Here is a 26,868-nt window from a genome sequence, read left to right as displayed (position 1 = left end):
AATGGAAATCAAAAGAAAGCTGGAGTAGCAATACTCATATCAGATAAAATGGACTTTAAAATAAAGAATGTTACAAGAGACAAGTAAGGACACTACATAATGATCAAGGGATCAATCCAAGAAGAAGATATATGCACCCAACATAGGAGCACCTCAATACATAAGGCAACTGCTAACAGCTATAAAAGAGGAAATTGACAGTAACACAATAATAGTGGGGGACTTTAACACCTCACTTACACCAATGGACAGATCTTCCAAAATGAAAATAAATAAGGAAACAGAAGCTTTAAATGCACAATAGACCAGATAGATTTAATTGATATTTATAGGACATTCCATCCAAAAACAGCAGATTACACTTTCTTCTCAAGTGCACACGGAACATTCTCCAGGATAGATCACATCTTGGGTCACAAATCAAGCCTCAGTAAATTTAAGAAAATTGACATCATATCAAGCATCTTTTCTGACCACAACGCTATGAGATTAGAAATCAATTACAGGGAAAAAGACGTAAAAAACACAAACACATGGAGGCTAATCAGTACATTACTAAATAACCAAGAGATCACTGACGAAATCAAAGAGGAAATCAAAAAATACCTAGAGACGAATGACAATGAAAACACGATAATCCAAAACCTATGGGACGCAGCAAAAGCAGTTCTAAGAGGGAAATTTATAGCTATACAAGCCTACCTCAAGAAACAAAAAAAATCTCAAGTAAACAATCTAACCTTACACCTAAAGGAACTAGAGAAAGAAGAACAAACAAAACCCAAAGTTAGTAGAAGGAAAGAAATGAAAAAGATCAGAGCCGAAATAAATGAAATAGACACAAAGAAAACAATAGCAAAGATCAATAAAACTAAAAGCTGGTTCTTTGAGAAGATAAACAAAATTGATAAGCCATTAGCCAGACTCATCAAGAAAAAGAGGGAGAGGACTCAAATCAATAAAATTAGAAATGAAAAAGGAGAAGTTACCACAGACACTGCAGAAATACAAAGCATCCTAAGAGACTACTACAAGCAACTCTATGCCAATAAAATGGACAACCTGGAAGAAATGGACAAATTCTTAGAAAGGTATAACCTTCCAGGACTGAACCAGGAAGAAACAGAAAATATGAACAGACCAATCACAAGTAATGATATTGAAACTGTGATTAAAAATCTTCCAGCAAACAAAAGTCCAGGACCAGATGGCTTCACAGGTGAATTCTATCAAACATTTAGAGAAGAGCTAACACCCATCCTTCTCAAACTCTTCCAAAAAATTGCAGAGGAAGGAACACTCCCAAACTCTTTCTATGAGGCCACCATCACCCTGATACCAAAACCAGACAAAGATACTACAAAAAAAGAAAATTACAGACCAATATCACTGATGAATATAGATGCAAAAATCCTCAACAAAATACTAGCAAACAGAATCCAACAACACATTAAAAGGATCATACGCCACGATCAAGTGGGATTTATCCCAGGGATGCAAGGATTCTTCAATATAAGGATTCTTCAATACACGCAAATCAATCAATGTGAAACACCATATTAACAAATTGAAGAATAAAAACCATATGATCATCTCAATAGGTGCAGAAAAATCTTTTGACAAATTTCAGCACCCATTTATGATAAAAACTCTCCAGAAAGTGGGCATAGAGGAACCTATCTCAACATAATAAAGGCCATATACGACAAACCCACAGCAAACATCATTCTCAATGGTGAAAAACTGAAAGCATTTCCTCTAATATCAGGAATGAGACAAGGATGTCCACTGTCACTACTATTATTCAACATAGTTTTGGAAGTCCTAGCCACGGCAATCAGAGAAGAAAAAGAGATAAAAGGAATACAAATTGGAAAAGAAGTAAAACTGTCACTGTTTGCAGATGACATGATACTATACATAGAGAATCCTAAAAATGCCACCAGAAAACTACTAGAGCTAATCAATGAATTTGGTAAAGTTGCAGGCTACAAAATTAATGCACACAAATCTCTTGCATTCGTATACACTAATGATGAAAAATCTGAAAGAGAAATTATGGAAACACTCCCATTTACCACTGCAACAAAAAGAATAAAATACCTAGGAATAAACCTACCTAGGGAGACAAACGACCTGTATGCAGAAAACTATAAGACACTGATGAAAGAAATTAAAGATGATACCAACAGATGGAGAGATATACCATGTTCTTGGACTGGAAGAATCAACATTGTGAAAATGACTATACTACCCAAAGCAATCTACAGATTCAATGCAATCCCTATCAAATTACCAATGGCATTTTTTACGGAACTAGAACAAATCATTTAAAATTTGTATGGAGACACAAAAGACCCCGAATAGCCAAAGCAGTCTTGAGGGAAAAAAATGGAGCTGGAGGAATCAGACTCCCTGACTTCAGACTATACTACAAAGCTACAGTAATCAAGACAATATGGTACTGGCACAAAAACAGAAACATAGATCAATGGAACAAGATAGAAAACCCAGAGATAAACCCACACACCTATGGTCAACTAATCTATGACAAAGGAGGCAAAGATATTCAATGGAGAAAAGACAGTCTCTTCAATAGGTGGTGCTGGGAAAACTGGACAGCTACATGTAAAAGAATGAAATTAGAACACTCCCTAACACCATACACAATAATAAACTCAAAATTGATTCAACACCTAAATGTAAGACCAGACACTATAAAACTCTTAGAGGAAAACATAGGAAGAACACTCTTTGACATAAATCTCAGCACAATCTTTTTAGATTCACCTCCTAGAGTAATGGAAATAAACACAAAAATAAACAAATGGGACCTAATGAAACTTCAAAGCTTTTGCACAGCAAAGGAAACCACAAACAAGACGAAAAGACAACCCTCAGAATGGGAGAAAATATTTGTAAACGAATCAACGGACAAAGGATTAATCTCCAAATATATAAGCAGCTCATGCAGCTCAATATTAAAGAAACAAACAAGCCAATCCAAAAATGGGCAGAAGACCTAAATAGACATTTCTCCAAAGAAGACATACAGATGGCCAAGAAGCACATGAAAAGCTGCTCAACATCACTAATTATTAGAGAAATGCAAATCAAAACTACAGTGAGGTATCACCTCACACCAGTTAGAATGGGCATCATCAGAAAATCTACAAACAACAAATGCTGAAGAGGGTGAGGAGAAAAGGATACCCTCTTGCACTGTTGGTGGGAATGTAAATTGATACAGCCACTATGGAGAACAGTATGGAGGTTCCTTAAAAAACTAAAAATAGAATTACCATATGATCTAGCAATCCCACTACTTGGCATATACCCAGAGAAAACCATAATTCAAAAAGACACATGCACCCCAGTGTTCATTGCAGCACTATTTACAATAGCCAGGTCATGGAAGCAACCTAAATGCCCATCGACAGATGAATGGATAAAGAAGATGTGGTACATATATACAATGGACTATTACTCAGCCAAAAAAAGGAACGAAATTGAGTCATTTGTTGAGACGTGGACGGATCTGGAGACTGTCATACAGAGTGCATAAGTCAGAAAGAGAAAAAGAAATATCGCATATTAACGCATGTATGTGGAACCTAGAAAAGTGGTATAGATGAACCGGTTTGCAGGGCAGAAGTTGAGACACAGATGTAGAGAACGCACATATGGACACAAAGGGGGGAAAACCACGGTGAGGTGGGGATGGTGATGTGCTGAATTGGGCGATTGGGATTGACATGTATACACTGATGTGTATAAAATTGATGCCTAATAAGAACCTGCAGTATAAAAAAACAAACAAACAAAACAACTAATACTAAACTTTCTTTGGGTTATTTGTATGGAAATATGTTAATATAAATGTTTCAGACATTACATGAAATTTCTAAAAATCTTATATGTTCTGGTATAATAGATCATAATTCTAGTTATTACTTTAAAGTGTATATCTCAGAAATAACTAAATTTCCTTGTCAATTGCATTATTATGAACTTTCATCAAATCTTTAACCGTGGTCATTTAAAAAAAAAAAAATGAAAAGGAGTTTCGCAGATGGGAAAGAGTGGAAAAGCATTCTGGATTACAAGTACAGCATGTGCAAAGGCATGGAAGAATGAAGGATTTGTGTGGGTAATACCAAGAAATTGTATGTTCGTGAATTTTGAAAAAGAAAGTAAAGGATTACGTTACTAAGTCATGTTGTGGTCAGAACATGAATGGCCTTGGAGGCCATGGTTCTTTGTTCTTGGCACTGATTTAAGGGTCCTTAAAAAGGAAAGATTTCATAACCATTGGATGTCTGATGAACTTAGTGATATAGCCAATTGCAAATGTTTGTACTTTAATTATATGCCATTGCTATAAACAGTTTTGATCAGTCAAAAAATAAGTACAGTATATTTTGGCTGCTTGCTATTTCTAAAATTTGGTAGTTGGCACCCAACTAGATCGAATTATGAAGTCAGAATTTAGTTGCAACATTAAAAGAAAATGTTGTTGCTATTTTCAGAAGCAAGCATCCCAACATTCTCTTGATTTAACTTGGTGATAGGTAATAGTTTGGTATGGTAAATACCACTTGATCTTTGTGGCAAGAAATGATGTTTCTGGGTTTATTTTCTGATGTCTGCTATACTTTTATTAGCATGTGGAAATTAGTCTTATTACAGCTCTGAAATGTAGTATCCATCCAGATGCTAACTATGACTATTAATTTTAGGTGATCAGAATCCCATTTATTTCCAAGATGATAAATATTAAAGGTACAGCTACACAATAATGAAACACACTTTGTAGTATAATATAAAATTAAAAATTTGAGGCATACCAAATAGCAAAGATTAGAATGCTAATTTTACTTAATTGGAATTCTCCCAGAATTTTTATTTTCATAGCCCTATAGCCAAAAATAGTGTTTTTGTCTTGAAACTAAGATTTCTACTAAGAGTTTGTGGTCTTATAAATACCTTGTACATACAGAGTTTGGTAAACATAGCATAGGCTAGCCAAGGTTATACAATTTGAAATACAAACCAGTATTTCAAAGTAGATGCTGTTAAAAAGAGAAAATGGTCTTTTCATACCTTGAATATTAAATGGTCTTCTTCAGTCTATTAGCAAGTTTAATTATTTTCATTTTGAAAAAGTATTCTGTAATAATAATGTTTAATTTGAAATTGGACCCAAAATAGATAATTTATTTATACCTTTAGCCATCTAATCATTGCTTTGGAAAGGATGGTCTTATCTACTGGTTCTCAAACTTTACTGTTCATCAGAATCACTGAGAGGGCTTGTAAAATTCAGATTCCCACCAGAGATTTTCATTTAGCAGTTCTGGCCCAATAAGTTGCGTTTCTAACAAGTTCCCTGATGATCCTGATGCTCTTAATCTGCTAAAAATAGAATAAATCGTGGATCAGCACATCCAATTTGAAGGGAAGAGTTAGAGAAGAAATGATTTTCAACCAAAGCAAGGCCAACAATTCTAGAGGTTTGTTGAAGTTGTTGTGTTGTTTTCTTATGGAACAGTCTCCTGGAATTTCACTGCTGATGTGTTTTCGCAGACCCTTTGGGTCCAGGCAAGATTTCCTTATCTGAAGATCATTTGGTAACCAATCAGGTTGTTATAGTACAGAGGAATCACTCGTAAATTTAGTGTCCACTATTTAATAAGAGACAGAAAATTCAGAAAAATAAGCTACTTAGTTCAGAGTAAAAATTAGTACATTATACTTTCCCTCTCCTTCCTGTTCCTCGGGGGTCTAGGAATCAAGTCAGTTGCCTGCAGGCAAGTGTGTATAACTTTACTGATGTGACAGTACTTTGAGAAATGTGAGGATGGGAGAAACAGCAACATGAGTGAGAAAGAGTGAGCGGGGGACTTACAGCTCTTGGTGAGTAATTTGTAGCTTTCTTGTAAAGCACAATTCAGTACTTCAGGCAAACAAGTTTTAAATCTTACTGCACCTGGATTCTAGAACCATAAGATTTGGTACTGCATGAAAAGTCTGTGCTTGATTACAGATGAACAGAGGATGTATTATTGTGGTAGAATAAATTAGGTTATACTACCTCCTTTGCTTTTTTCCAGTGGAGTCTTCAGTCATGTTATTTGTGGAAATATTTTGATGACATGTAGATTTTTTAAATCTATAATTTAAATTTTTAATTAAAATTGAATTTAAATGTTTAATTTTTTTTGTTTTGCCTATATACCCATAAAAAGAATTGGAATTATCATAATTATTCTTGAATGACATTTTGCATTAGGATTCGATGCCCATTCCCATTTTTTATTAAATTGGGAACCTGGTTTTTTGCCCTATTCTTTTTCACTTATTATTTAAATAAATGTAAAATATAATTAGATCAATTTCCAAAATGTTTATTAAATTGAATTAAAATTTATTATATTACAATTTCAAAAACTGCCCAGCTATTCTAGGCTGACATTTGTATCAGCTTCCTACTGTTCTTATAATATAAAATTTATTATCTTTTTTCCTAGTCAGTAAAATTGGTTTTATAAATACCTAGAAAGAAACTTAGTCACATTTCTTTACCAACATTGTTGAGATGATATGAGAAGCATTACCTCAACTTTCTTAATATTTAAATTCTTGGATAATAGACGTAATCAATATACTTGGTGGTAGGTTTTAATAATGCTATCTTTTCCTCCCAGAAACAAGTGGTATCTATTTTATGATAAGCGTCCAATGTCTTTTCACTCTAAGTTTTCATTATCAAAAGTTGAAAGACAAGACTGCTAATGGCAAAAAATGCTGAAAGAATGCAGGGATGAAATATGAATAAACCTCAAATTAAATAACTTGGTCAAAATGAAGAAGACCCATTATTTATACTGTTCTACGTGGATTGCCCTCTCCTGGTACCTCTGAGAATGGAGAATTACTAACCCTTTTGAGTTTTATTTTATTTTATTTTTTATTATTATAAAAGCTTTGAGACTATTTTTTGTAAATTGAGGGCATAATTTAAATGTAAAACGACAAGAGATGTATATTACGTCAATGCAGATGGTCCCCAATGTCAATGGTTCTGTTACCGAACCGAGTTCGTCCTGCCCGGCACACAGCAAGCCAGAACGCTGAAACACTGGAGATTTGCAGCAAAGAGAGGGCTTATTCGAAAGGCAGCCCAGCGAGGAGACAGGAAAACAAATCTCAAAGGCCAAGGGCTAGGGATATCGATGGGTTAAAGAATAAAGAAGCAGGGTCGTCTGAGGCATGGGAGGCATGGGGAGCCTCCGGAGCGTGGGGAGCATGGGAAAGGTGATTGGAAAAAGGTGCGGTAATTGTCTTTAGGTGCTGGTGTAACAAAGCTACAGGCCTCTGCAAGTTCAAAAGGTCACCTCACGGGCCATCGGCATGCCCATTTGAAGAGTCCGTGGTCTTACCCAGTCTTAACCACCTCAGCTCAAACCACATGCAGCTGACTCCAAGTTCCTGGAAAACTACTCAGGCAAACATCTTATTGTGTAGACCACGTGCTCTTGGAGGACATGCAAATCTTAAAACACCTTGATTAGTCCAGGCAGGTGAAATGGATTTGGCTAATCATTACACAAAGTTTCAGTTCCATTTACGATTTTTCAACTTTACTATGATGCGAAAACAATATGCATTCAGGAGAAACTACAGTTGAAATTTCAATATTCTATGAAGATGCTGGGCAGCAGTAGTGAGCCACAGCTCCTAGTCTGCCACAGTGATCACTGGGTAGATAACTGATACACTTAAAACCATTCTGTCTTTCACTTTCAGCACAGTATTCAATTACATGAGATATTCAATATTTTATTATAAAATATGCTTTGTGTTAGATGCTTTAGTCCTCCTGTAGGCTTCTGTAAGTGTTCTGAGCATGTTTACAGTAGGCTAGGATTAGCTATGATGTTTGGTAGGTTAGGTATATTAAATGCATTTTGACTTAATGATGTTTTTCATTTAGAGGTTTATCGGGAAGCAACCCCATCTTAAGTCAAGGAAGATCTGTACTAGGATTTTTGCTGTCCCTCTTATGTTTATCACTAGTTTTACATATTCTGTTTAAAACCACTTTGAGACAATTAAGAGTGATTCTATTTTTCATAAGTAGATAATATTAAAATTTATTCTCAATATCTCAGATAATTATTTGCATTGTAAGGGACAAGATGGTGGACTGGAGAACATGAATGCTAGACCTACTTGGCTAGAGTACCTGTTAGAAACTAAGCAAGTCTCTTCAGTCATAACTCCATTAATGAGTGCTTTTGCATCTTTCATAACCCTCTAAAAAGTCTCTTTACTTTCTTCATGTGTAAAATAGGGAGATCATTTGTACTAGATGAGTGGATTTCAGTTATTTTGTTCCTTCCTTTCCTTTCTCAGCTTTACTGAGATATAGTTGACATACAGCACTGTATGTTTAAGGTGTAGAGCATAATGATTTGACTTACATACATCATCAATGACTACCACAATAAGTTTAGTGAGCGTTCATCTAATATATCATCTAATATAGGTACAAGATAAATTGAAAAGAAAAAAAATTTTTTCTTGTGATGAGAACTCTTGGGATATACTCTGTTAACAACTTTCATATAACACATAGCAGTGTTAATTATATTAATCATGTATTAATTATGTATTATATAATAATAATATAACTATTATGTTGTGCATTACATTCCTAGTACTTATTTATCTTATAACTGGAACTTTATACTTTTTAACCACCTTCATCCAATTCCCATCCCCCTACCCCTCACCTCTGGTTATCACAAATCTGATCTCTTTTTTTCTTTATGAGTTTATTTGTCTTGGAAGTATGATTGACCTACAACACTGTTAGTTCCTGGTGCACAACATGATTGGATATTTCTATACATTACAAAATGATAGCGATGATAAGTCTAGTTACCATCTGTCACCATACCCCATATTTTTTTCTTAATTTTATTCTTAATATAAGAAGTCATTATTCAGAACAAATCTTACATACCCAAATCTAAACAGATGAAAATGAGGCTGTCCTGGTTCAGGGAAGAACGTCTTCTGGAGAACACCGAGTCAACTCCCAGGTACCTTGGCATCCTAGGGGACAGAGAGTTTGGACATCATTATAGACAATCTCTAAATTTCCTCCCAGGTCTAAAATGCTGTGGTTGCTTACATAATCTCTGAGATAAATTGCCAGATCCACAGTATTTCCATCCCTGGAATTTTATACACCAGTTTCTTAATTGAGTGAAAGTTTACTTGCAAAAGCAGACGGAATTAAACAGTTTTTCCCATTGACAGGAACATAAGATTTTCATGTTTAGCTTAAGTCAAATGTAATTTGGAATAACTTTTTTATAAAAATTCTTATAATTTATCTGTTCAAATATAATTGCACAGTAAGTAGGAGTTAATCTATGAAAGTAGGAAAATTCAGTGCCATTTTCTTCAGCTGTGAGTTATCTGCCTAATGACTTAACATGCTTCCTCCTTTTCACCAAAAGTCTGTCTCCGTGTTCTCTTTCTTCTGCCCCACACTCTGCTTGACCAAGATCCCTCCTTCACCTGATCATCCTGGGAACCTTGAAATGCTCTGCTGCTTCCCCTTCCTTCTCTGTTGCTACTAATGCTTTAGGAGTTTTATTTTCTTCTTGCTGATCTAGTTTAGAAAAAGGAGAAGAGCTCCCATGACCAGTGGATTTTTCATTTTGGGGTTTGCTCTTGGGAGTGGCTAGATGCTAGCAACCCAATTTGTGATGCAGAATTTATTTCTCAGATAGAAATGATGTAAACTGTACACCAGAGACCATAGAATTTTTAGTACTAAATACTATAGCTCATTTACAGGTGAATTGCACAATGTGTGTTGGTCTGGGAATCTATCAACTATTATAAATGCTATTTCTATAGAAAAGTGAGGTCTGTGTTTCAGGCAATCAATGTAGAAATGAATGCAGAACATTCATAGTCGGGGACTGACCATGTTTATTTATTGATCCACAGGTACATATAATCTGTAATTCTGCACCATCCATAAGAAAGTACCAACATTTTCTTTTACTTTTGCAGGTGAATTGAATTTAGCCTGAGAGGCTGAAATGGAACGTTTTTAGGTCTAAGCTGTGTGCATATATATATACATATATATATTTTTTAGATATAATAGAAACTGAATGCAATAAAATTGATAGGTGGTACTAAGATTACATTAAGATTTGTGAAACAGGACAATTGCCTTACAAAAATAGCAAGTAAAAAATCAAGCTAGTCCTTCATAAACATTTTATTCTGGGGTGTGCTTGTTTTCTGAAACTACCTCTACTAAATCTCCTGTCAGTCTTAAAACTAGAAGGCAGAAAAGCTTCTAGTGCTACAGCCAACTGCAGTGTAGCCAGAGAAACAGGCAACAAAAATAGAACACCAGGATTGCTGAGCGTGGGTGAGGCAGAAACCACATTATGAGCAAAAGCTTCCAGTATTATTTTAGAACCAATACAGAGCTCTGCACTTCTCTCCTCTCTCTTCCAAAAACACATACTACAAAAATAAAATGAAATGAAATGTATGTGCATTTGCCCTCTTAGAACTATGATTCTTAATTTTTTTTTTCCCCTTCCTTTCTTTGGAAGCGAATCGCCAGTATGGAAACAGTGTGTAAAGCAAGCTTGGAGGGAGGAAAGAGTTAATTGCTTTTAAGGCCCTGCAATAGAGAATTATGGTTTGAAAGATAGAGGCTGGACAGCTGGGTTTGCTGGGGTATTTTTAAATGCATTAATGCAGGCTCCAATCACTCGGCCATGCTTGACCTATTTTTGGCTCAGACCGACCATTGTTCTATTTCTGTGCCTGTGGGCCATGCTGTTGTTGATTCATATGCAAATGCATTATCACTAGCTTTAGCCAACTTGAGCTGAGAGAGACCAGAGAGGGGGAAGAGACACACACAGATAGGAGAAGGGCACCGGCTGAAGCCACTTGAAGGACTGGCTGACGGTTCTTACAAGGAAACTCTAGCAGCGTGAGGAACTAAAAGCCAGGTTTAATTGGTTTCTTTTTCTCGTGGGTAGAGTTAATATTTTTCTACTTATTTTGACAAAGCAATAACCCCGAAGCACATTCCTAGTTCCCACCTGCTTTTAGTTTCCGGTGTAGCCTAAACTCCAGAGAGCCTTAGCATCCACTCGGTCCTTTCTGCTTTGTACACAGGTTGGTAACGTGGGAAAAGTGTCCAGGTCTTTTGAAAAGTGTGTGTTAACAGAGAGGAAACCATTGTTGAAGCTGATCCTCTGCTTCTTTTCCTCGGGGTGGAGGGAGGACCAGCCAGGGTAACTCCTGGGGCCCGTATACTGAGCAGCGATGAATCTTTCAGTAGCTGAAGTAAGAGTGATTGGAATATGCTGCAGACAATTTACGAGACTGACTCGTGTTTTTCTTCAGATGGGGTGGCTGGACGAGAGCAGCTCTTGGCTCAGCAGAGAATGCACAGTATGATCAGCTCAGGTAAGACCCTTTTTTCATAACTGAGACCTTTTACGTGTGAAAAGGGGCTGACTTGGGAAAGGAAGCTCCGGAAAGCACCTCTGTTAAGGGTTTGCTGCTTTTTGGTGTTGATGTTGCTATTTTCTTGGCGTCTGGAGGGTTTTAGATCCCTTCCATTACTGTTTCTGTGAATATTCAGTCTGCTTAGGGACAGGCTGCTTCTGAATGAAATCTCTAAGCTTCTGATGAAGGATGGGACTGAGATAAGTAAAATGTACTTGGGGGTGTTTTGCCTGACTATGCCACTAGAAAAAGGAGATCTGTACTGATTGTAAGCGTATTCTAATGGGACTTTAAAATAATCAGGTAAGTTCATATCGGGGCTGCAGCTTACATTGCAGTCTTCTCTAGCCGGATGATTTTATATTTACAGTGTGCCTACAGAAGCACATCTATTTATAGACCTACCTTCTGAAATGTGTTTGCTACAGGAGTTGTGAAGGTAGTTTTAATGTGGCTTTTTCTCCTGAGCCCAAAATGAAACTGCTGAAGGATGAAATAAAATTATTATTAGCAGATGGTTATTTTAAGTTTCTTCAAAACATTTGGGGAGTCTAGCATTGTCAGGCAGATGCGACGGCATAACACACATATAAAGGTCTTATATGCAGGTGCAACGTTTTAAAGAATAACTAACAGATTCTGATTTTTAGTTTCCCCGTGTATGTGCTTGTGCCTTCAAGGAGCTGTGCTGATGGAAGATGAAGCGTGTCAACTTTATCAATTTCTGTTTGTTAAAAGAGCAGACTCTCCAGGCGATGGCACATACTTGTAATTGTTGCTTTTCATATTTATTCCCTACAGCTAGTTCCTAAAGCTTGGGGGACTTTTTGTTTTGGTTCTCTTCTGAGTGCTTCCATCTAAATTGGCTTAAAGTTCTCCCTCACATCTTCTGTGTTCCTATGTGCACTTAATCGTAATTATAGATCACCACCTAGATTTCCATGATAAGAATGCGGCATAAAGCAGCGTTTACTTGTTAGCGCTAGAATGGAAAGAAATATTCCACAGGTTGGCATAATGTCTGTTTTAGTACTGAACACCTTCTCATCCCTGGATCTATGTTTGAAGCAAGTTTTCTTAAACCGTGGTTACTTAGGACGATTTTAAGGTCCTTCTGTTGACCCCAATTTTTCAATGAATCAGAATAAAATATCAATTTTGTGTAATTTGGTGTGTTTACAGTTAAGTAACAGGACTTACATTAATTAGTAGTGCCTGCTTATCGAATGCAAACGTACCAGAATTTCATTATGGTTTATTATATCTTTGTGGCTGTAAAGTTGACAAAAGCTTGCGGAGGGGTCAGCCGGCATGTCTCTGATGGTACTGGTCACTTAGCATTTTATTTTTTAAATATCCACCAACTGTATGAAAATTACTATTTTAGATGTCTTTTCAGTACTACACTTTTTCCTTTTAGACCTTACCTCTGTTACAAGTTTACTATTGCTTTCACGTGGTAGAAACAAAGCTGTGCCTTTCAAGCAGATACTGTCTGCTGGCATTGAACCTTGCTACAGGTGTTTGCAAGCTTCACTGTTTCTCAGCGTCTTTGATAATCATACATAAATTTACTCCAATTTCAGTTGAGATTGTCATTTTCCTGACATTTAATGATTTTTATACAAAGCAACAGTATTTTCAAGCAGGGAAGCGCTTGAGACTGTCTGTGCTATTGTCAGTTTTACAGGAAGCAACATTTAAGCACCAGCTGTTAAACAAAAAGTGATGTCAATTGACATCAACTCCCAAATCTGTCTGATAATAAATAAGGAAACTCCAAGTTCTATTTATTTTTAAAATTTGAAACATAAAAACATTTGCATTCTTCCCACCATGTCCTGTAACATTTGATTTTGTTTAATATATTATTATATACCCTTAAATTTAATTCCCCTAGTTTTTATTGTATACTTCTGAGACAGTGGCTCTCAAAGGTGGCCTCACCAGGAGTATTTTACAAAATACCAATGTCTGGGTCCACCCCTAGAGTTTCTGATTTAAATGGTATTAGAAACATCCTGGACATTGGGATTTTAAAAATCCTGAGCAATTCTAATATGCAGCAAACTTTGGGTATCACTGATACAGGGGAAGGGGGAGGAGATGGTGATGTTGGTGACCCATATCAATAGGGTTTGCCCTTTAAGTTAACTGCTAAATTAAGGGTGTGTTTGTCCACATTTAGCTACAAATCTTGTTCAACTGCTTTTGGACCAGTGGCAGGGATGTGATTGATAGGCTTAGAAATGGATGGAGTCTTTGGATCTGAAAGAGAAAAAGATATATTGTAGCAGTGCAGGGTGGAGGGGGCACTGCTCCAGGAGTGGAAAGCTCTGTGTTCCAGCTAGAGCTCTGCTGCTAACCAGTTGTGGAACTGGTTTACTCACCTGTAAACTAAAGAATAATGATGTCCTCCTGCTTACCTCTTGGCATTTCTGTGAAGTTCAAAGGTAACATGTCATTAACGTGTGCACTCGCTGTTATTATTGCTATTTTTAATGAATGAACCTGGGTTTCTAGCTCTTCAATACCAAGGTCTATCTTGCTGAATGAGCCAGAGGAGCTAGATTGCATGTCACATGGGGAATGACTTTTAGTTTTGATAAATTTTCTTTAGTTATCTTATAAATCAGCTTTTTGTTTTGTTTTTCCCTGCTCTGATAAGAATTAAATTCTTTCCTTGGGCAAATGGTGACTTTAAATCGGAGTAGCATGGGTATGTGTGTGTTTTCTGTGAAATGTCTTCTTAATAGTCAAAGGCAAAGAAGCTGCAGAATATGTAATTGAACAGTGAGACCCCAACAGCAGATTTCTTGAGATTAATTGTTTAAAAAGCTTTGTTTTGTTGTTAGTCGTTGCTTTAGAGTTCCCATTTGCTTCTCTAGTTGTATTGGATACTATGCATTAAGCTAGATGACTTTTTTCTTCAGAGCTCTTTATATACTATTAAATTGCAAGTGTTTTATATGGTTCCATTTTTTTCCTAATACTGACCCAGCCAGGCTAGACATCTAGAGTAGAATTAGGTTCTACAATGTAGTCTGTTAATATCTTTTTAATAAAAAGCTTTATAATATTGAATCTTGGAATTTGGTACGAGTGACACATTTTGCCAGGTCAGTCTCCACTTTTGTGGCTTGTGTGGGCCAATATAAGTGATAACTGGCAGAAGCTGAAGCGTGGGCAAACATTGACTCAGGTCACTCCGCAGTAGCTGGCAGAATTCGGGGTGTTCTGTTGCCAGGCATGTTGCTTAATGCGTTGGACAGCAGAGCTTTCCAGACAATATTGGAATGATTATTATGAAAGAATTTCCTAGAGTTTGTACAGCATCAGTGTAAAATACGTTTACAATAAGGAAAAGTCGTGTTTTCACTATGCATTCTTATTTTTGGGTACAAAAGAAAAACATTTAAATCTAAATTCTGAATTTCTTTTAAGGAAAATGTTTCTTCACCCTTTCAGAATCCTTTTATCTCCGTGGTGTGTATTGTCGAGGGAAAAGGAATATTTTAGATTCAGTAGTCATTTATGTCTACTGGGAAAGCAGAATCTAATTATGAAAATGTAAGTCTGTGAAATGCTCCTGTCATGTCAAGAATCACTTCTGGTATTCCCCATAATTACTATTTTTGCTGTTCTCTAACTCAGGTTATCTTCACTTACAAGGCTGTTATCAATTGAAATATTTGATACGTAGCAATCAAAAAGCTAGATACAAGTAGGCCCATTGAGAATGGGGGCAAGAATGAGTATTTTTTTTTCCTGTGGGTGACACAGGTGGCATAATTGTTGCTATGTGCTTTAAGTAAGAAAATACAATAAAACCCCTCACAAGAATATAATAAGCCCAAATTCTGAATTTAAAGTGGTGAGTTTTGATTTTGGAGATGAGAAATTTGGAAATGTACGACATAATGTCTCACCACAGATAGATGATGAAGTGACCCTAAAATAGTATAAGCCAGCAACCCACCCCCAACCCCATACACAATACTCAGCACTGACTGAGTGAAGAAAATGATATGACCTAATGCAACATATCTCAGAAACTGGTAGTCAAGGGAAAAAGGGAAGCAGGGATCTTTGATCAGAACAGAGAGACTTAACAGGGCCTGAATCCTGTTCCTCCTTAGAATTTTACTGACAAGAGGACAACTTCCTGAAAATTCTCACTAATGTTCCCATATCTGGAGAGAAGCAAACTGAGTGGATATCCTCAGCTTTTGGTGGCGGTGGTGTTTTTTCTTGTAACTGAGGAATAGTAGAAAGGATTCTGGAAGAGAAACTGGTGAAATGGAGGAAGGTGAACAAACGCTGCGTCTCCGGAGAAATGAAGACTTCAGAGCAACACTCTAAATTGGAAAAATGACCCATAACTCTTTACAATGAAATACCCTTCCCCAACTAATCTTATAGATCCCACCAAGAAAAAAGAAAATCAACTTCACTGAATCCATGGAATTGTCTAATAACTGCTCCCCACAAATAGAGCACCTTAATAGGAAAATAAATTCCATAAAATAAGAGCTCAGAGATGAGATGATATTGATAAAACAGTAGAATGGGATGAAAAGGATATTTTAGGTCTAGGGAAACAAATTTAGAATGAAAACATGATAATTATAGAACAGAAATACTCATTAGAAATAGCGGGAAACAATAGGCACCAGTGACAATCTTTACCAACAAAGGGGAAAGGCTGGAGACAGAGGGAATGAAAAAGGAAAATGGATTAAAGCAATTGGAGAGAAGTCCATAATAAGAAAGACAAAGACAATGTAATGAAAAGATTATTTATGTCCTTGAAGTTGATATTCCAAAACGTTGAAATAGAAGATCACTTTGTAAAAATGAAGAAAGATTATTTCACTGAAAAGGAAACAAGAAAAAGAAATCTGCAGATTGAAAGAACTCCCATCTTTTAGGAAAATTTGCTGCAAGTGCTCAGCACAGAGACATAGCCTAACTGGGCTATTGAATTTCAAATGATAAATAATTCCTCAGGGGTTCAGGCAGGTAAGGCAAAGATCTACAGTGGGGGAGAGGGGGGAGGAAGGGAATGTGTGAAACTCTAGAAGGCTTATCAAACTTATCCAGCACTCAGTGCCAGAAGGTAATGGAGAAAAATCTCTGAAGCTGAAAAAGAAGTACAACACAGTGTTGCACCCAGGGCAGATGTTATTAAAGTATAGAGAAAATAGGCAAGTTCGACGTTCTCAAACATGACCTAGACTGCTTGACAGGGAAACCCACTCGATGAAAAAATGAGCTTGAAACAAAAGCAACAAATGAAATCCAGTCGGAAGTAGAGAAAGCATAGTAAGGTTAATGGGGCAAAAATTGAATCCTTTTTAAACAACTATGAGATTGTGCTTGTAGGAGAGAAAGCAAATTTTATGAAGTAGGGCAATGAAAAAATATTCATAAAGCTCTCATCCATATGAGGCACTGGGGAGAGGTGAAATGCAAGGATGTGTGAAAGAGCTAATATCATCTCCTTTCTGAGCAGGGACAGACTCCCTGCTGCTTAAAATAGAAACACGTGGTTAAAAAAAAAGATCTAAATACTGATTTCTTTTTAGTAGTGTCTTCATTTAATCTTAGAGATATCTTTTTGGAAATAGTACCTCATATAGGAAGGAAGCATTTAGTATGTTTATAGTCCCTTCAGTTACAGTTTTTCATTATTAAATTCATTTAAATTTAATGTTTTTTAAATAAAAATAACTTTGGTGATATGATCTCATTTTATAAGAGTGTATTTTATTTATCAATCTCCCAGAATAATTCATATATAAATAGAAGGAAATCAGGAAAAACTGTGTGTGGTGGTGGTCGAGGAGGTGGTCGGAGGGGAGCTTTGGTTTCCATTGTCATGAGTTTTTGCCTTGTGTATGAATTTTTATAATATGCGTATATTTTCTTTTTTTTTTAATTAATTAATTTATTTATTTTTGGTTGTGTTGGGTCTTCGTTTCTGTGCGAGGGCTTTCTCCAGTTGTGGCAAGCGGGTGCCACTCCTCATCGCGGTGCGCGGGCCTCTCACTATCGTGGCCTCTCTTGTTGCGGAGCACAGCCTCCAGACGCGCAGGCTCAGTAGTTGTGGCTCACGGGCCCAGCTGCTCCGCGGCATGTGGGATCCTCCCAGACCAGGGCTCGAACCCGTGTCCCCTGCATTAGCAGGCAGATTCTCAACCACTGCGCCACCAGGGAAGCCCGATATGCATATATTTTCTAAAGTGTTTCTTACACACCCACCCATGAAGCTACTATGCCAAAATACTAACAGTGATTAACTGTAAGTAGTAGGTATATGATCTAGGTTGTCTCCCATCGCAAGTAACAGAAAATCGTATTCGAAGTAACAATGACAAGGGAATTTATCATTTAGTGAAATAGCATGGTAGTCAGGCAGCACCAGGGTGGTCAGTAATATCAACAGGTTCTTCAAACTGTTCTTCTCTGCTGGCTTGAGAGTTTGTATCATCCTAAGTCTGTTTCCTCCAATAGTCTCAGATTGATTGTAGCAGTTCCAGGCATTGTCTACATGCACGGTAAATTCCAGAGACATAGATGAGAAAACTTTGCTTCCTTGGATGTTTTCTTAAGGAAGGAAGTTTCTTACCCAAAATTTCTCTAGCAGGTTTTCCTTCATAACTCATTGACCAAAAGAGCATCACCTGCCCATATATTAGCAAGTCATTGAAAAGAAGAATGAGACCCCTATGATAGCTCCTTAGGACCATGACTGAGCCAGGGAAGGTGGAGGCTACAGCTAATAATCTAGTTTCTATAAGGAAGAAAAAAGGGTGAGCAGAATAGATGTTGGCTAGGCACCACAGTATTTGCTACAGTGTTTGTTGGTGGTTGGAATTTTCTTCTTTGTAATTTTCTTTAGTTTGTAATTTCTCAAAATACAAATAAGTGAAGGAAGTGGGCTATGTAGTTTCTCTTTCAGTTGAATTGTGTTACTTCATTTTCATGAAGATATGCATCCATTTAAACACCAATAAAAATTTTTAATAGTATTGAATAGAAATTAATTGTGGAAGAAGACTGGATGCCTCTAGGTTGCAAGTCATTTTTTTAGAAAGGAGGAAAATCAACATTGTGGACTGGTGCATTACAAGCATTTATTAGAAATTTGAGTAAAATATTCATTTCTTGTTGGCTTTGAGGGATACAGAAAACATTAACAAATTTATCTAATAATATGTAAACTTTTCAGTATATTAAGGAGGGTTTTCTTTAAAATATTCAGAATACAATTTCTTTGCCAGTATGTTGTTACAGTTATTACATTTTCAGAGTAATGAACAATTTTAACAATCTGGGATGGTTAACTACATTTTAACATTTTTTTTTTCCTGAATTGGAATACCTTGAAAACAATTTAATTGGAATAAAAGCCCATGAAAATGACTTTTAAAACAAGCTTTCTTTAGATGAAATTCAAAGATATTTTGGCATGTGCTTCAAAACAGTGTGTCAGTGCCATGGTCTATCCCATTCTTCAAAGGAAGTTGAGGTGCTAGTGGTTATTAGCTTGGGAGGCGAAATGCCCTTACAACGGACAGTTTTCCCTTTTGTAATCTTGGGAGATTGACAGTTGGGATATGAAAGGACAAGAAAATACCTGTTCCCACTAGTTCCATTCTTCTTCCACTAAGTCAGTTGCACAAAACAAATTTAATTTAAACAAGTGTTTTTACAATACTAAACGAGTATACTTTTAAGTGTTATCAGAGAACATTTTGTTTAGGTGCTTCATGAATACAAAACTAAGTCATTCTTATGTTTTATAAAAATATCAGTTCTATTCATTATTTCCATGTTAAATTTTCCATAATGATGAGCCTTTTGTATATGGTGTTTTAAAAATACCCAATAATTAAATCCAATGAAAACTACATTTAAGGAAGAAGGAAATTTACCAAACCACAGACTGTAACTAGTCATTTACTTATGATTAAACTTTGCATGTTGATAAGGTTGGAAATACCCCAGAACTTCACTTTTTTGCTTCTTCCCCTCATGGTCTACCACTTGTGTTTGAGATGTTCAATCCGTAATTTATATTCAGTATTGACACAATTGTAGCCATGTGGATGTCATTTTCAATTATTCGAGGTAAGTTTTGGTGGGTGGCTAAGGCACGACATTTCCAAACTCGGTTAAAATATGAGAATGTCATGTAGTTTTTTCAAAATTTGAAATTAAAAGCAAGCAAAAAAAGAAACCTGGGAAAATTTCACTGAATTTCCATTAAATTACATTGTGGCCTGGGAGTTCTTGCTTTAGTAGAAACACGTTTACCCAGAAAGTTTTCAGGGAACTCCACATAGGGTGAACTAGAAAAGCTCTTGGTGAATTGAACTCGATTTTAAGTTTTATTTGTGGTGATGTTTTTTGAATCTGCTTACAAATAGAATTCAAGTATGTATTTTGAGTCTGTGATTTTATATCAGGAACTACTCATTTTAGCTTAGAAATAACAATTATCAGTATTAGTTAACATTTTTATGGTTTTTCTGCCACATTCCACTCTGATCCAGTTGTTTAGTCTCAGTTTAGGAGGTCAGTGATTGGACCTATATATTCTCACCTTTTTTTTTTTTAAATCATTGTCATTCTTATTATTGATATAATGAGCTAATGTTTCAAAGCTTTTTCTGTACCAGGCATTGTTTTATCATTTAATCCTCTTCACAGCTTGAAGAGGTATACAGTAGTTGTAGCATATTTTGCAGATGAGGACATAGTTTCAGTGAACTTACTGATGGTTGGTCATCATGGCTAGGAGCTGGCAGAGTCAGGTATGAACTTACGCTTGTTTACCATGTCCCTGCCACTTTTTCTCAAAGAGAAAAATATTTAGCATAGGATAATGTTTTTCACATCTGTTTGGTGCTAAAAATGTGGAGTCAACTGTACTTGTAGACAAACATCTAGGTACACTTCTTAGTCCTGGGAGGTTTACAGCACACATAAGCAAATCTGTTGAAAGGTTTTCTGGAACAGCCTTACTTCACAGTTCCAGAGCTTGATAATTAAATTGGAGTAAGTTAACAAGATTCCGAGCTGAGACCAACTTAAGGCAACCTCCAGAATTCCATGAGATTGATAATACATGGAGTAATGAGCAGGCACTGTGGACAGAACCAATATTCCCAATGCAGTTTGCCATTGCTCACAGTAACATCTCACAAAGCATAAAGGTAAGGTTTATACCACTTCAAAAGAACACGATTATTAATGTATTTTAGCTGGAGAAAGTTTTTTTTTCAAATGTTAGCTCCGTGGGGCTCAGTTTCTTTCAACCAAAGTATTTGAATTATACCCACCCTGGTCTTTACCTAGAAATGGGGGCAAGGAGAGGTTAATAAAGTTTGCGTCTCCACTCAAGTCCTGCTTTCAACATGCAATGTCAGAGTTTTGAGCCAAAGAACGATCTAACAAAATTTAGATTCTGCCTATTTTGAATATATATTGGTCCAATTTGGGTCCAATTTGGACATTTTGGGTGAAAATTGGATGGAAGTGTCCAATTTGATATTACATTTTTCTTTATCTTGAGTTAAATTTTATTTCTTTGGATGAATATTGTATATTCTATAGGTGACTTATGCATAAAATTCACCAATTAGATGCTAATCCAGATATTCAAGACCCAACTCTTTGGTTTCCATCAACTGATTTTTATAATTCTATTTGCTCTGAGAATCTCAAGCCATCTTTATGAATCAATACATTGTAAAAGCATTATTGATTGTCATGTTAATGACCAACATAATTTATTGCCTTCCTAAGGGCAAGAAGCTTTCAGAAGATCATTAAATGCATTAAAATCTGCAAATGCCCACATGTCTGTGGCTCTCTTTAGCAGGCTGACTCCTTTGGGTCAGTTATTCTTAGCTCCGTATTTCTATCTTATGGCATTGCAGGTCTAAGATTAGCTTGTTAGGCGTTATCATGCCATCTGAGTTACCTCCTAATATAACTCTACACTGGAATGATTATTTATAGAAAGAGCATTCTGTCATTTTTGGGTTATTTCTAGTAGTTTAAATAAAGAAGAATAACATTCAAGTGAAACCACAGATTCCTTCCTGCTGCCAAAACAACATGATAACTGTCTGCTTAAGGGGCAATAATGTTTAAATGTGTGCTTAGGGTGATTGCAGAATTCTTTTTATCACTGCCACTCTGACAGAGAGGGGAGGCCTTCGGATAGTGATGTATAATGCTTATGGAAAGGCAGAGAGGCAGCCTTGATGCTTTCTGTCACAGAGCACAGAAGACTCTGGTTGATGATGACAACATGAGACACTCAGGGTTTATTTTTAGAAACAGACATTGCTAAGCTCTCTGTTTGGTGTTAATATGGCTCATAAACAGGGCTCCTTGCTGTTGACCCTTCCAGTGAAAATGGCATTTTATACACCCATACACACACGCACAACCTTTTTTTTTCTTTTTCTACTTTGCAAGAATGACTCTGTTATTAAGAAAAATATTAGAAATTTTTAAAGCTAGTAAGTCTAAATTCTATTAAATTCCTCTAGTAGATATAGATTATTTTTAAAATCCCATGAAGACTGGGTTTAAGAGATGGTTTATGAAAGACAATTGCATGTTTTAAGTACAGTGAATATACAGGTTGGCTATAAGGTGTGGAAAAATAGGTGAATATGCATCCTAAATGACTTTTAATAATACATTACAATGCCTGTAAAATATATCATCTGTGCTTCTGGTTTTATTGTGGCAATATATAAAATAAAGCTATAAAAGATTATAATTATGATGCATTCATGTAAGTTACTGATTTTAAATAGATGAAATAAAATCTTAATATATTTTTTTAAAAGTTCATACAAGCCTCTGTTAGTTGTTTTCGTATACCTAACTCTTGATGAGCCCAACAGATTACATTTACAGTAAAATGTACAGTTTCACATTTGAGAACTATTATCTTACTTAAACTGTGCACTTAATTCAGAACTTAGTAATTGATATGTTGCTTTAAAATTAGAATTGTTATTTTAATCTGTTAAATTTACATTTCGTGTTTCCTGATTATTAACTCATCATTAGATGATGAAAATGTTAAAGTGGTATGTTTCATATTACACCTTAGTCAAAATGCTTTAGAATGAATAATTTAGAGCTCTGTAGGAATATTCATAATTTTGTTACCAATTATTTACTGAAAAAACATATTATCTTTTTAAAAGATAAATATTTTTGTGCTTGTGCTCAATATAAGGAATCCACTGATCATTAAGAATTTGCAAAATGATGGACAAAAACAGGAAACACACAGCAATTCAAGTGTATTCTCAAAGAAGCCAAGATGTAAATAAATTCAGAGGGTGGAAGTAGAAGCAATTATAGGAACCAGTTGCATCCCAACCACTCTTAATTAGCAGGTTGAATGTTTGGGAAAGGTGATGTAATTGTTTGAAGCTTTGGAAGCTGAGGCAAAACAGTCATTCATCTGTCCATCTTTTCACTCAAAAATATTTGAGAGTCATCCATGAGCCAGGTACTGTTCTAGGAATAGAGGCTCTACCTATGAAATAGGACAAGGAGGCACATGGTAGACTGTTCAATTGAATGATGGATGGATAAGGCTACTTTAGATAGTAATAAGTACTAAGGGAAAACAAAATAGAAAAATGGGGTAGAAAGTGACTGGTAGCAGGGGTGGTATTAGCTATGGTAGTCAAGTAAAGCCTTTTGCGGATGCTAAGATATGAAGAACATCTTCCCAATGAAAGTAGGTTTTCCATCAACATTGCATTTGGGCTAAGCCAAATAGAATGAAAGCACAGTTAGAAAAGAACAGAAAATGTTATGGAGCTGTTTTAGCTTCCACTTGCCTTATGTGAAGAATGGGGGAACTTTTATCAGCATGTCAATGAGAAAGCCCCAGGGAAAGGCTGTTGGCTATGATTCTCTCTAGTTTCCAAAGAGACTGTTGAATCAGCTGAGCTCTTCCTAGGATTAATGCTGTTGACTGGAAATTAAGGACCTTGTAGAACTCCTTACCTTTGCTCCTTCCTAAAGATTCATCTTTGCCTCTATTCAAACTCTTACCTCAACTGTGCTGAAACTTCTTACCCAAGCAGTATGAACCATCCTAGTAGTTTAGTGAATAATTCCTCTTCTCTGGGGGCCAAAAAGAAGGGGAACAATATGTCCTCATAGGGAAGAAGAGAAGTCTGAGAACATTTTCTCATGAACACAATATTGCACATTTTTTAAGGGGTATAAAATACAGTATAAATTACAGTATTTATTGAGCGCCTACAGTATGCCAGGTACTTAATTCAGGGAAATCATGGGTCAAATAGCAACCTTGTTAGGTGGCTGTAGAACTGTAACTTACAAACAAAATGTTTGGAATACATAATCTTCCTTGTGTTGGCTAGTGAATAGATTTGTGACAAATTGTTGCAATAGTTGAGCAAGGAAGTACTTTATGGAGGTGATAGACCTATTTTTAAAAAAGAAGAAACAGCAGTGTGCTGGGAGCTGTTTTCCCCACATGTTCTGCTCTCTCATGGATAGGGAACAATGATGGTTACACATAGTAGAATGCACAAACATTTTTGAGGGACTGACACATTATCTCACATGCTTGATGCCTCATGGGGTTTTCCCTCAACATTCCAATTGGTCTAAGTCAAATGGAATGAAAGCACAATTAGAATAGAGCAGGAAGTGTTTTGAGGCTATTTTAAACTCCACTGACATGCCTTGTGGAAGGGATGGGGAAACCTTTATTAGCGAGTAGGTGAGAGAGCCAGGGGAAGGCTGTCAGCTACAATTTTTCTCTAGCCTCAAGAAGACTGGGACTGAGCCAGACTCCTGGCCAACATGCTTTGTTGGATTCACAGTGTAGCTGTGAAAAATAGTTAACAGCTACCTTCTTTTTTTTCTCCAAGGGTTGTCTTATTCAATCAATATTTATTGAGTACTTGACAGCTATATTTTTAAGCTAGATTTCTTGTTTATCTGTTATTATTGTTTATATATTTAATCAACTATTTCCTTTTTCTGAAATATCCTTCTGCTTTATTCCACCTAGTATTCACTGGAGAAATTATAACTCTTGCAAAGCCCAGTTCAAATGTCTCTATATCTCTAAATTTTCCCCAATCCCCTGCAATACTTCCCCAGTCATAATATTAATCTCTCTTCTCTACTCTCTGTCTTCTCTCTCCTCTCCATCCCCAATAATCCTTTATTACTCCCTTAGAACATGCCCATTTTCTGTCTTATACTGTGGTTATTTATGTACGTGTGTCTCCTTCCCCCCCCCCTAATTAGTTATGTGCTCCAAGAGGAAAAGGATCATGTTTTACTTCTATTTTTATTCCCTGCAGTGCCTAGCACATAATTGATCCCTGAGACTATTTTTAAATGAATGAATGAATGATTAAATAGTACAGTGGTATTGTACACAGTCTGTTTTTGATTTTTTGAAATGTTTCCTTCTTTTATGTAGAAAGTAAGTCCTCAGTTATTTGTAAATTTGAAAAATACAGACTTTTGAGGATGTTAGAAACTTTGACTCAAAAATTTAAATTATTCATTATAGAATGTAAGTCAAGAATGATCCCCAGTGCTTCGACAATATGTATATGAACCTTTAAATGTTTCAATTATTCTTAACAAAGGGAATTTTGGAATATTCTTACTTGAGTTGATTTTTCAATGAATAATACCAATAGAAATTTCATAAGATACGTGTCTGCATTCAAAATGTTGTGTGAAATAGCTAATTTAAGACTGCCTGAATGTAAATGCACTCTTTTTTATCTAAGGAGAAGAGTAAATTTGGTTGTGCAGATGATTACAGGTGTACTTTTATATTATTCAAACACCATTTCACATTTAATCCTATTTTTCTCTTTGTGATACTTTTTGTGTAAAGACAGTTTTCTTAGATAAAGGACAAAAATGAATGGATTTTTGGGTTAACAACAGTATCAATTTGAAACATTTCTGCACCTTGCATTGCTATTTAGAACTCATCTTCATTTTTTCAGTCACTATTTAATTGGCTATGTTCTTTGAGAAGGGGGCAATGAAAGAAGTTTTTTTTTTGTAAACACTTTACTGATCAAATTTTAAATGCCAAAGGTATCAGTAATTTTAAAAATTATCTGAAGTAAAATGTCAGAACAGGGAATTCACAGAGTGAGATGCTAAGGAAAAACAGATGGAAGGAATGAATCAATCTGTATACAGAGCTATTCAAGGAGAAGAATGAAATAAATATATTTATGTCTTAGTGGGAGAGGAATGATGAAAAGAATAGATATAACATATGTGGGGAAAAGACACATAATTTTTTGTGGTAGTCCTTTTGCCCTGGTTTAGGCGTGAACTCAGCACAAGTTAGGATAAATTAAGGGCATTAAGGCTCAGAAAATTAATTGAGTTGGTTAAAAATATAAGTATGAGCCAAAAAAGGAGTTGGATAATAAAACAAAATTTTGCAACCTAGCCATTGAACTCAGCTTAGTAGAGCACAGGGAATGAATGCATGCCCATGTTCTTTCAGTGACTTTGCAAATGCTGCCAATTGTATTTTCTCATCATTAGGAATCCAAGTTAAGTTTCTAAGTGCTGTAATAATCATTTTGAGATGGAAAAAATCAGGGTTGGTTGACATTGGATTCAGAAGTTTCTCATTCTTATATTAACCATTACCAAGAAATAAGGATTAGTTCAAGCAAATTTCCAAAGGAATATAATTTTAAAGCTATAAACACAGTAAATTGAAAACACTCATTCGTTTTCTTTTCTGAAGATGAACAAAAAATGTTAAAAAAAATTACCTTGGTATCAACTTAACCTAACTTGTATAGTGTAAGAAGGAAAACAGTATAAACAATCTCAGGCAACTGATGATTAAACATAATAAAAACAATGCCCCTAGTTTAAAATCACTTCCTTCAGATTTTAATCAAGAGTCAACTCTCACTATTCATTATCCCAATAATTAAATGAAAATTACCTCCACATCATTATCCTGGAAAGATTAATGATTCTTTAAAAAAAAAATTTTTTTTCAGCAGATAGTGCTAAACCTGAATATGGATATAGCTTTAGAAAACCTTATGAGTTCATTTTTAGATGACTAGAAAATATATTAAATTGCTTCGTAGACAAGGGAAGAGAACATCTTTCTATTTCATTATCTACTGCCCAGTCATGTTCCTTGGGCACTGAATCAAAATGGAGTAGAGATTATTTTTATGCTTCACCAATCAC

At 35.8% G+C, this 26,868-nt stretch overlaps 1 protein-coding gene across 7 annotated transcripts in view; it reads left to right on the top strand.

Moving 5' to 3' along the window:
- Positions 1-26,868, top strand: part of HDAC9 (histone deacetylase 9) — a 1,013,429-nt gene that overhangs the window by 425,461 nt on the left and 561,100 nt on the right. For all 7 annotated transcript variants that reach the window (XM_061198513.1, XM_061198520.1, XM_061198516.1 and 4 more), the window contains exon 3: positions 11,467-11,529. In XM_061198513.1, coding sequence (XP_061054496.1) covers positions 11,467-11,529 — 63 coding nt within the window. The remainder of the gene's footprint in view (positions 1-11,466; positions 11,530-26,868) is intronic.

The sequence above is a fragment of the Eubalaena glacialis genome, chromosome 8, assembly GCF_028564815.1.
Source record: "Eubalaena glacialis isolate mEubGla1 chromosome 8, mEubGla1.1.hap2.+ XY, whole genome shotgun sequence".
In the NCBI taxonomy this organism is placed as follows: domain Eukaryota; kingdom Metazoa; phylum Chordata; class Mammalia; order Artiodactyla; family Balaenidae; genus Eubalaena; species Eubalaena glacialis.
The sequence above is the reverse complement of the archived record's forward strand: the minus strand, read 5'-3'. Positions and strand labels throughout refer to the sequence as shown.